Raw genomic sequence first — 12216 nt, forward strand, 5'->3', positions numbered from 1 at the left:
AAGATCACAGGTTAATGAACGTACAAGGTACGCCATTGCAAATATGAAATGCTAGAACGTTAATAACTGGTGTAACCGCCAGAATGTTGAGTGCAAGCATGCAGACATGCATGTATTGTGTTGCATAGGTGACGTATGACAGTTTGTCGGATGGAGTAGGATACCTGTTGCACTTGGTCGGTCAATCAAGGGCCGTTAATGCTCATCATTAATTAAAACTTCCGGGCTGAATTGCCGTGGTCCATATATAAAACTTCTTCTCCTTCCTGACGTTTCATTGCCTACTGCGGGCAACATCGTCGCCGACTCACCTCAGAAGATGTTGCCCGCAGCAGGCAACGAAACGTCAGGAAGGAGAAGTTTTATATATGGACCACGGCAATTCAGCCCGGAAGTTTTAATTAATAAAGACGCCGGCCGTGAAAGCTTACATGTTATGATTGGCCGTTAATGCTGTTTGTGGATGATGCTGGAGTTGTCGTCCCATGTTTCCTCATATGTGATTGATTGGAGATTTGGTGATCGAGCAGGCCAAGGCAACAGTCGACACTCTGTAGAGTGTGTTGGGTTACAACAGAAGTATGTGGGTGAGCATTGTCCTGTTCGAAAACACCCCCTGGAACGCTGTTCATAAATGGCAGCACAGCAGGTCGAATCACCAGACTGACGTACAAATTTGCAGTCAGGGTGCGTAGAAGAACCACGAGAGTGCTCCTACTGTCGTATGAAACCGCATCGCAGACCGTAACTCCAGATGTAGGTCCAGTGTGTCTATCATGCAGACAGGTTGGTTGCAGGCCCTCAAATGGACTCCTTCTAACCAATATACGTCCATCACTGACACCGAGACAGAACCAGCTTTCAATAGAAAACACAATAGACCTGTACCCTGCCCTTCAATGAGTTCTCAATTGGTACCTGTGAAGACGCAAATGGGATGATGTGCGGACAGTGGAACGCATGCTAGGAGCTGTCAAATAATTAATTGTGTCACTGTGGTGCCAAGTATTGCTCAGATTGCTGCTAAAGATGCCGTACGATGGGCTAGAGCCATACGCCAAACATGATGGTCTTCCCTCTCGGTAGTGCCCCGTCGCCGCCGAAGCCCAGTCTTCTTGCTAGCGCGCCCCCCCCCCCCCCCCCCCCCAGTTTCTCGTAGCCCTATTACACGACCTTCTTCAAACTCAGTGACGTATTGACAGCTATTGGCGTCTTTGTCGACTTAAAGGCATTCCTGACTAACATCAGATGTTCAAATGTGTGTGAAATCTTCTGAGACTTAACTGCTATGGTCATCAGTCCCTAAGCTTACACACTACTTAACCTAAATTATCCTAAGGACAAAGACACACACCCATGCCCGAGGGAGGACTCGAACCTCCGCCGGGACCAGTCGGGACTAACATCAACTGACAACACTCAGTCTGAATAGTAACTAACGCTCACGACCGTTACAGCGTGTATTTAAAGCAAACCTGATTTGCATCTTCATAGTGGCACTACTAGCACCACCCTTATGCGATTGGCGCACAATTTCAACAGACACCATCTTTCAGATATAGTATGTTAGTTAGGTTTAAGTAGTTATAAGTCTAGGGGACTGATGACCTTAGATGTTAGGTCCCATGGTGTAACACGCCTACCAACTTTCGTTTATGTAATACAGTTTCTTCTTGTATCTAATTCGTTTTAAAGATATTAAGCAGACCATCCCACGAGACAGATAGTTATCCCCTATCCGCATTTTTAGTTCAGTACTGGCAAATGCTCGTATTGCGTACAAACGTCTCCCAGCACGGCAGCTGTTACGTCCACCACACTTACAACTACGATCCACAAGCCACCTTACGGCTTATGGCGGAGAACACCTCAGCTCTGGTACCCCATCCGTTTCTCCCCTTTAGTTTTCAATACTACTGTTTGAAATGAACGACAGTCGGCGAATCGTATGAATCATAATTTTTTTCGGCTTTCTCGTGTTGGTATTTTTGTGGGATTTCTATGTGAGAAAATAATCGGTGTTTCACTTTTTGGAACGTATGCTCTCAAATTTTTAGCAGAAAACCTCTCCATGGTCTCCATCGTCTCGTTTGTAACATTTTTCTTTTTTTGAGGTTATGGGCACCTCCATAACATTCTCGTGCTCGCTAAATGAACCCAATGAACCCATCCTGTCTGTTAATGCTATCTGGTAAGTGTCCCAGATATACTAGCATACTTTGTAGAGGATTTTTTGGTCCTGTTTCCATAACCGTGCTTTTCACTGTCTTTTGTGAACAGAGAAATGTTGGTACGTAATGACAAAGGATATTAATAAATATGCACTCTTAAGACAAAAAAAGATATGCACCATAAAGGAATTAACCGAATGGGACGGAAGTCGCTAGATGTGATGTACATGCACAAACAAAAAAATGATTACAATTTCAGGAAAAGTGGATGATTAATTCAATAGAAATAGCTTCAGAATAGAAGCAAGTCAAAAACGCGTTGGTCCACCTCCTGTCCTCTCGCAGGCAATTATTCGGCTTATCATTGATTGATAGAGCTATTGGATGTCCTCCTGAGACATATCGTGCCAATTTCTGCCCAGTTGGCGTGTTAGATCGTCTAATTTCCGATATGATTGGAGAGCTCTGCCCGTAAGTCTTCAAACGTTCTCTACTAGGGAGAGATCTGGTGACTTTGCCGGGCAAGGTAGGGTTTGGCAAGAACGAAGACAAGCAGTAAAAACTCTCGCGTCTTTAATGTGAACCCGGATGGCTTTTTATGAAGGACAACAAAACGGGGCGTAGAATATTGTCGACTTACCGCAGTACTGTCAGGTGTCGCGGCTGACAGCCGAAGGGGTCCTGCTATGAAAATAATTGCCACACCACATCACTCCTGGTTGTCGGGTCGTATGGCGAGCAACAGTCAGACTGGTATCAAACCGCTGTCCATGGTGTCTCCAGACACGTCTTCTCTCGTCATCGGGGCTCAGTTCGAAGCATGACTCATCACTCTAGACAATTCTAGTCCAGTCAGAGCTCATGGGTACGTCGACGATATTCTACGTCCCATTTTGTTGTCATTCACGACAATCCATCCTGGACCTACATTTCAGCAAGATAATCCTAGCCCACTCACCACGAGAGTTTCTAGTGCTTGCCTTCGCGCTTACCAAATCCTACCTCCGCCAGCAAGGTCACCGGATCTTCCCCAACTGGGAAAGTTTGTACCGTTTGGGCCAGGGCCGTCCAACCAGCTCGAGATTTTGATCACCTAACGCGCCAGTTCGACAGAATTTGGCACGATATTCCTAAGGAGGACATCCAACAACTTTGTCAACCAATGCCAAGGCTAATAACTGCTTACACAACGCCAGAGGTGGATCAACGCACTATTTATTTGCTCCATGTGTCAAGTTCTTTCTCTTGAATAAAACCATCCAATTTTTCTTTGTGAAGTAGTTGTTAAAACGCCCGCTTTTTTTGAAGAGGTCTTCGCAAGATATTCTACATCTACATCCATACTCTGCAAGTCACCTGACGGTGTGTGGCGGAGAGTACCTTGAGTACCTCTATCAGTTCTCCCTTCTATTCCAGTCTCGTATTGTTCGTGGAAAGAAAGATTGTCGGTATGCCTCTGTGTAGGCTCTAATCTCTCTGATTTTATCCTCATGGTCTCTTCGCGAGATATACGTAGGAGGGAGCAATATACTGCTTGACTCCTCAGTGAAGGTATGTTCTCGAAACTTCAACAAAAGCCCGTACCGAGCTACTGAGCGTCTCTCCTGCAGAGTCTTCCACTGGAGTTTATCTATCATCTCCGTAACCCTTTCGCGATTACTAAATGATCCTGTAACGAAGCGCGCTGCTCTCCGTTGGATCTTCTCTATCTCTTCGATCAACACTATCTGGTACGGATCCCACACTGGTGAGCAATATTCAAGCAGTGGGCGAACAAGCGTACTGTAACCTACTTCCTTTGTTTTCGGATTGCATTTCCTTAGGATTCTTCCAATGAATCTCAGTCTGGCATCTGCTTTACCGACGATTAATTTTATATGGTCATTCCATTTTAAATCACTCCTAATGCCTACTCCGAAATAATTTATGAAATTAACTGCTTCCAGTTGCTGACCTGCTATATTGTAGCTAAATGATAAAGGATCTTTCTTTCTATGTATTCGCAGCACATTACACTTGTCTACATTGAGATTCAGTTGCCATTCCCTGCACCATGCGTCAATTCGTTGCAGATCCTCCTGCATTTCAGTACAATTTTCCATTGTTACCTCACGATATACTACAGCATCATCCGCAAAACGCCTCAGTGAACTTCCAATGTTATCCACAAGGTCATTTATATATATTGTGAATAGCAACGGTCCTATGATACTCCCCTTACTTCGGAAGACTTGTCTCCATTGAGAATGATATGCTGCGTTCTGTTATCTAGGAACTCTTCAATCCAATCACACAATTGGTCTGATAGTCCATATGCTCTTATTTTGTTCATTAATCTACTGTGAGGAACTGTATCGAACGCTTTGCGGAAGTCAAGAAACACGCCATTTACCTGGGAACCCGTGTCTATGGCCCTCTGAGTCTCGTGGACGAATAGCGCGAGCTGGGTTTCACACGATCGTCTTTTTCGAAACCCATACTGATTCCTACAGAGTAGATTTCTAACTGTATCTGGGGATAACACAAAATATTATTATAATACGCTTCTGTATTTTGAAAATACCTGCCGTGTCACTTGGATTTCCCCGGAAAAGGAATCCATGACACATTCTTGAATGGAATTATGGAGAATAACCTAGTTCTCCTCATTTTGAAATCGTCTATGGCAGTAGTCATGCATACTGGAAACATAGCTGAACCAACACCCTCTATTAATTCTAGTCAGTGGGTTTTCTAGTTGAGGTACGCATATCTATGCACTGATAAGTTTCATGTTGCATGCCTTACCAACATCATCAGAAAACGCCAATGTTTACCAGTATTTCTCGTTACTGAAAAATAGGGAAAATAACCTCTACAAAGACTTTGCGGGGCTAACTTTACTACAGAAAAGGGTCAGATACATGGGTTCACCTGTATTCAGCAACCTACTAGAGCACAGTAGTTGTCGTGTAGGCAATATGCAGGAGTTACAGGCAGAATTAAAGCACTTTCCGTTGGAAAATTCGTTCGATGCGTATCGTCACATAAACTGTTAAATTTAACGGCTCAGTTTTTCTATGATGATAATTAGCATTGTAACTGTATTGCACTTAAATTAAATTGAATTTGCTTCCTTCACTTCTTTCCACTCTTCTCGCGTTTCATGGACTGCGACTACTGATAATGTAATGTAAATATGAAATAAATATTCCCTGTCAGATCAACCTGATACCGGTTCTATACTCTCCAGTAATATTTCAGCATGGCCCATACAGCTATTTTCTAAGTAATCTGCAGTTTCCAGTATCTTACGATAGAAACAGTCTGCTTTTTTCTTCTTCTTCTTCTTCTTCTTTCTTTCCTTGGGATGGCTGTGAGTCCATAAAATTGTAGCAGATTGTTCCGTATCTCCACTCTTTGTTAGTCACAAGTACTTGTAAAACAGTACTGGAGTGTACAACAATACATTTCTGTAGATCTCAATGTTGAAACAAAGCTACCAATTGTTGCGCCAGGCCGATATTTGGGCATTACCTAGGCGTGGATGCAAGGGAGGCTCATCCTCCCTAAAGAATATTTATCAAAACCATTTATATTTTTACTTGAATCGTTTTCCAGACTTTTTAGCCAAGAAGAATAATGTAGCATAAAAACTGTGATTCTCGAAAATGGTAAAGCATTCTACTTTTTAGTTAACTTTCTAGGAGTAAGCCCACGTGGATGGGCTTTCAGCTTGAGCAGCTGAAAAAATATTCATGCAACTAAAGGCGCTCATTCACGGACTGACTATTTTTGCTTCCAACAAAAAATCCTACATGGTTTGGAGTTCGAGGAAATTGAGTAAGACAAGACGAAGGGAAAGAACTTTCACCAAGATAAAAAATAAAAAAAAAATTGACTGATGCCAAATATAGGCAGAGACTACTGAAACAGGTAGCATTCCCCTATTTACACGCTTGCCTAGTAATAGTCTGCAGGCCTGTGCTCACAAATTTAATGCTGAGTGAAATATTTATTATGGAGCGTCCCCATTTTGATTTTATGGTGTGTAAATTATGACTTCTCATAGTTTTTAAAGTTTCTTAAATCGTTTCATGACGTAAACATTCATCAAATTTTCAAACGATGGATCCCTTTGGATTTCATTTTCTTTGAAGTTATGTTAGGGTGACGAACTGGTAGAAATACACTATTAATTTATTATTAGTTTTGTTATATTTGTGTGTTGTTGCTACCAGTATTAAAATCCTAGGCATGTGTGGCGTGTCAAATTTCTGGCAAAGGGGGGAGGGGGGGGGGGGGTCATTGTAAGCACCATTGTCTACAGTGAAAGTAACCTACATTATGAACAAAGGTCTATGGAGGGAGCGTAGGCGTCACTCTAATGCCCCTCGTGCCGACAGACATGCCGAAGTTAAAATATATTTTGTAAAACACCCAAATCCCAAAGAAACTGTCACCTTCCTCAGAACCGAACTCTGGACCTACGCCAGACAAGCTTGCGGCATGCTTTACAATAGATATTTGCAGACAGATTGGCAAGAACGTGATTATGTTAACGATGTAAAGAAAACTTGTCATGAAATAACAAGCGAAAAGCGAGTCGGTATTTAAAAACAGACTAAAAGTGGTATTTTGTTGTGATAAATCAACTACTTTTACTAATGTTAAATGCTAAATATGATGGGAACATCAAGACGCTGCAAGCTTAACAATGTACACATATTAGTAAAACACAGGCATTGTGTGTAAGCCCGGTAATTGTAGCCCCGAGCATATGACAAATTTATTAATTAAATACGTATTTTGCTATGCCCGTTTCGAATACATCGTGGCTAATACCTTTAATACTTCATACTTCCGCATCTTTTCGCGTGATGTCACATCACTCCGAGCAATCTACTTGTTACTCCAACTGCCAATTGTCATCGCTACTGCAGCGCCATCTGTAATGCGGAGCACAAAGTAAATGGAACACTAGTGCTCTCAGGAGGCGACTCCGTAACTAAGTTTGGCTCATAAGAAGTGCGTTTGTGTTAACGTGAATATACGCGTTGTACATCTGTTTGTGATATGGCGACAGTTCGGAGGATGGCTAGTGCCCGACGCAAGTGGAAAAGTAGTGACATTCATATTTGAGTTTCATTGACATACTTTTTAAATCAGTACAAATGCAGTGTAGTGGTTTAGCGTATCGAAAAGTGTACAGCATGACACAAGGAGCTGATTCCTTTGGTGAGAGGAAGAAGAAGCCCGAGAAAGAGGCAATACACTCGGGACATTTTATGGTATCAGATTTTGAGGCTGAAGCACAAGATGACGAATTCAATGTGGCAGTCGCGTTGCCTGAGGAAGAAAACAAAACAGTTGCTGTTGCCATTAGCATTTCGAATACTGAGACATTCATCAGTGCAAATCGCCAAGAAAAAACGCAACAAGTTTCCATCGAGACATCGTTAGCAAAGCTGTTTCAATGCATGTCCCTAGCATATAGGTGAGTATTTAAGTCATTTCTCCTTAGAATTATGCACAGAAGTTCTGGTAGTCATTTTGCTGTGTGTCTTGAATGTTGTAATTTGAAGCAACTTTCCTGTACAGCTCGGTAGTTGCTTCCTGGTGTTTGCTTCACATGTTCTAAACGCTAGTCGCAGCTGGCAAACACAACAAATAGTGACGAATTTACGTTATCTGTACAGCATCTCAGTAATTTGATGTTCATGAAATGAGTCTGTAAACAATAAAGATATTTGTTTTCTTCCAAAATTGTCGCTCTTAATGATCAAAACACTGTTTAAAACGCTGATATGTAGGTTTTAACCCTTACATCTCTCTGAGATAATCACGTTTGTATTGTACACGAATTGTGGGATATGAAAAAATACGATTTACTTCAAATACGGGACAAATTGTTGCCCTGTAACCTGTGTTGATTCTTTGTGATAGTGACACAAAAGTTGCAAGCATTTTTAACTCAATCAGTTAAAACAACAGTAAAAAGTTCTCTGATCGTATAACACTAATAAATAAAATAAACAAAACTGTGTTTCATTTTCAGAGCTACATTTAAAAAAGTAAAACCGCAAATCCTTTGTTTTCCAAGTTGTTTGTTTACATGCATACACAGTGTCTGAAAGAGCTTTAATATTGCATTCCTGTAGAAAATGACACTATAGATTTCTTTCAACATCATTCCATCTACATGTAGTGCATTACATAAAGTGTGTTTCGTTTTTATGTGAAAGAGAGATGCATCAAAATCCAACAGAGCCACAGCATATGAACATGCATATCGTTCTGAGACATTAACCATAGCTTCATTTTTTAAATTATAAACAGGCACCTAGCATTTGCATGTATTTGTATAGAATCAGCATAGTACTAAAATAATTGTTTATTAACTTTATTTACATATGCTTCTCCTTGTCAGTAATGCTGTCCATCATTGCATATCTGTACACAAGACCTCAGAGATCTGATATGCTTGAAGTAACTAGGAAACTTGCTTCATCATAAAATTCATGAAAGAATACAGGCCTTATGCCCAGCAACACTTACCTGAACTTACTCTCTGGCTGAATTGAGTAATCAGTATTGCTCAGTTAGTTCCCATTATAATTGATATTATGTACACACCACTGCAAATTTTAGAGAGATCCAACCAAAAAAGAGGTTTAGGTTTTAAGGATGTTGACTCTGCTTCTATTATTTTATAGGCTGTAGCATCTTAGCAGGATTCCTTGTGTAATCTGCTATTTTCTGTTACGTTTTTAATAATAAGAATTCTCCTATGCTGTTGATTATATAATTTTAAAACTTGAGGAGCGATATGGCTTGTATGGTGCATGAACACTTATTTTGAAATATTTATGTAATGTCAAATAGTTCTTGGAGCCTCTCCAGCTCTTAATTATAAATCAGTAATACTCCCACTGTTGTTCCTTTATATATTTTTAAAATTATTTTTGTGGCATTTGGCTGAAGGCCATACAGCCATCTCCCAGTGTTTTGGAGTTTTATATGTTAACATCACATTTATCAAAGAATTTCATAATTACTTTTAAAACTACAATATCATTTGATGAAGTAAAGTTGATATACTAGTTGACAGTGGTTGAAGACATAGGATTAGTTGTATGAAATCAATTTGCTGGTTTGCATACTGTTTATGTTCAAAAAATATGTGATTGATATCCTCTGCTCTTATTCCGTCGTATTCACAGAAAGGATTAGGCCTATATCGAATTTGCATCCAGTGGAGATGGCTAGGAAATGATTCAAGGTTAAATTCTTGCGTATTATGGATGTTATGATTTTTTTATATGCCTTAGTTATGTGGAAGCAGGGAATGATGGGAGTGACGTTTGGCTGTATTTGACCATAATATTTTCTCTTTGATGTGCATTGATAATGGGTATTTTTCTTCCCATTCACACGTTATCCTTCTGTGTAGGTTAGTTTTCAGATATGATAATGGAATTTTATTTTAAAAGTGCCATACAGCAGACAGGAGTATTCAAGTTCTTAAATAAATGTAAATGAGAACAGTTGACAACAACAGAGAAAAAAAACTCCATGTTTATTTTAAAATGTTGTAGTGTAGGCTAGTATCAATGTGAATTTACAGCTACTTCCATGAAAAAGAACACATAGACGTAGCCAAAACTGCTCCTTGTGTCGGATAGACTTATTCATTGAAGATTGATACATCTATACTACTAACAGACTATACCAAAATGTGATCCATTTACATTTATGGATGTGGTAAATAACTATTATCGTATCTAATAATTTTCAACTATTATTATTATTATTATTATTATTATTATTGTTATTGTTATTCTGTATTTAGCTTTCTGATTTAGAGGCTTCACTACTGCTGTAATATGGTTGTGATATTGATGTAACTGACGGCTGCCTATCAGATAGGAACAAATTTCATAGAAATATGTCTTTCTATAGTAATGAAGGAGACGACTTCTGTCAGCTTTTGTACTTTCTCCTGTATTCATTAACATAAAAGTTGATGGATTCACTCATTTTCTTAAAGCTAATCCTTATGAAGCTCTCATATTTTCTGCCAGTTTTAATGTCGCCCATGGATTTTTGTCGTGCTTGTGTATGCTGCATTTTTCTTTCCAACAACACTTCGATCATCATGGTACGCTGGTATGAAAGACGTAGGCTTAATTGCTTTGGTAGGCTACTTGCCTCTCCTGCTCTTCTCAAAACCCAATTCCCAAGTAAATCGCAAATATATAACAGAAGCTGGAATTATCACAATTAAAGTGACTTGTTGACAATATTGGCAGATAGGACTAAATGTTGAGTGCAGGCTTAGAGTTAATGCAATTGAAATACTGACACTCTAGGTGTACTGAACCTACTGATACCAGATTACCAGATCTTGGTTTCGTGCCAGTGTGACAACATGACGTGTGATATACATACTCAAACAAATAAAAAAAAGAACAGAATATTGACAATATTTATTTTGCCTCTTTATTAGTATTTGAATTATGGTTGTGCTTACAGACTGAGCTGTACGTAGCCCAAAGTCTTGGTAAGTACAGAAGATGACAGAATAGTGGAAGAAGCCAACAAATGTGAATACAAAATCTTACAGTGGTGAGACACCTTAGTGAGTGACAGTTTGGCTGTAAGTTGGCAAAGTGGTATCAAACACTTTAGTTAATCTGCCACTCCTACCTGTCACCATTGTATGATATCTGCAGTATTATATTATGAGCTCAGATGATTGCTATATTTTAGGTAACCTCACTCGCATTTTGAAGAAATAAAGCAGGGCTGTTTCACTCCTAGAATAGTTAATTTTACAGATACCTGCCCTGCCCCCCCCCCCCCCCCCCACACACCCACACACACACACACACACACAACTTATGCCCCAATTTACACTGCCAATCAGTTTGTTTTCACAACTGAAACTTCGTATTCACATTCGTCGGCTCTGCCAACATTTAACCTTACTATGAGCCTCCACCGTGACCTATACCTTTTTCTGTGCTTCAGATCAGAGTATCACCATAACCAACATTTCAAAAAATGTTACATATGCAAAAAAATGTATAAGATGAGTTCTGTGTAATATATCGCTTGTGAACATTTTCAGTTTCATAATGTGACCTATACAAATACTGAGCATAAACTGTTGATTTTGATGATCATTGGCAACAGAAGCCTAGGAAGTATGTCACACTCTTTAATGAGCATAATATCATTCTTTTGTAAATAACAGCAGTATGGAAGAATAGATGCTACTGATCACATAAAGTAGCTGTTGAGTGACAGACACACACATTGAAAAAGACCGCTAGATACTTCTCAGCTGCTGGACTAAGCCCTTCTTCAGATGTAGACACCAGACACCGCAATATTCACACAATCTCTCTCTCTCTCTCTCTCTCTCTCTCTCTCTCTCTCTCTCTCTCTCCACACACACACACACACACACACACACACACACACACACACACACACAAATATAAAGTGCATGTGCCCAGAACTTAGACCATTGTTGGCTCCTGCTGCTAAGGCCCAACTGCAGTCACAGTGTGTAAATAAGTAGTTGTGTGAAAGTGAATGAACGGTTAATCTTTTCTTTGTCCAATTCTGTCTGACGAGTGACGATTTATTCCCACAGAAGTTAGTATGTAATATATTGAATTCTGAATTATCAGACAATTTGTTGGTACACAACAGACATTATGGGTTTAGAAATTAATTTTTTGAGTTAAAATGTATCAGTGCTTATTGGCTTTGACAATTTAATTGTAGCTTTAGTTTGAGGTAGGGCTTGTCGATAGTGTACCAGCATAGTACATTTAAACACATATATATTATGTGAAAAACGAAGAATGCAATTTTTTTTTTTTTTTTCAGAAAAGATTTCAAACATTAATATACTTTGATTACCAGGGATGTAACCTATCCCGTTTTCTGAAAAATGTTCACAGCTGTAGAAGTGTGATTTTAATTGTCTGCCATAATGGCATGAAGTATAGAGTTACATGTAAGTCTTGAAACAAACTAGAAGTAATTTCTG

At 39.7% G+C, this 12216-nt stretch overlaps 1 protein-coding gene across 2 annotated transcripts in view; it reads left to right on the forward strand.

Annotated features, from left to right (window-relative positions):
• The first annotated feature begins 7199 nt into the window (after positions 1 to 7199).
• LOC124715014 (MLX-interacting protein) overlaps positions 7200 to 12216 on the forward strand; it is a 377416-nt gene continuing 372399 nt past the window's right edge. The window contains exons 1-2 of one of the 2 annotated variants that reach the window (XM_047243069.1): positions 7558 to 7647; positions 10686 to 10713. Coding sequence is in view for 1 of the 2 variants with exons in the window: in XM_047243067.1 (XP_047099023.1) it covers positions 7325 to 7647 (323 nt within the window). In the remaining variant the exon portion in view is untranslated. Of the gene's footprint in view, positions 7648 to 10685; positions 10714 to 12216 lie in introns of both variants that reach the window. The other variant, XM_047243067.1, reaches the window with a different exon arrangement.

This window comes from Schistocerca piceifrons, chromosome 1 (genome assembly GCF_021461385.2).
Source record: "Schistocerca piceifrons isolate TAMUIC-IGC-003096 chromosome 1, iqSchPice1.1, whole genome shotgun sequence".
NCBI lineage: Eukaryota > Metazoa > Arthropoda > Insecta > Orthoptera > Acrididae > Schistocerca > Schistocerca piceifrons.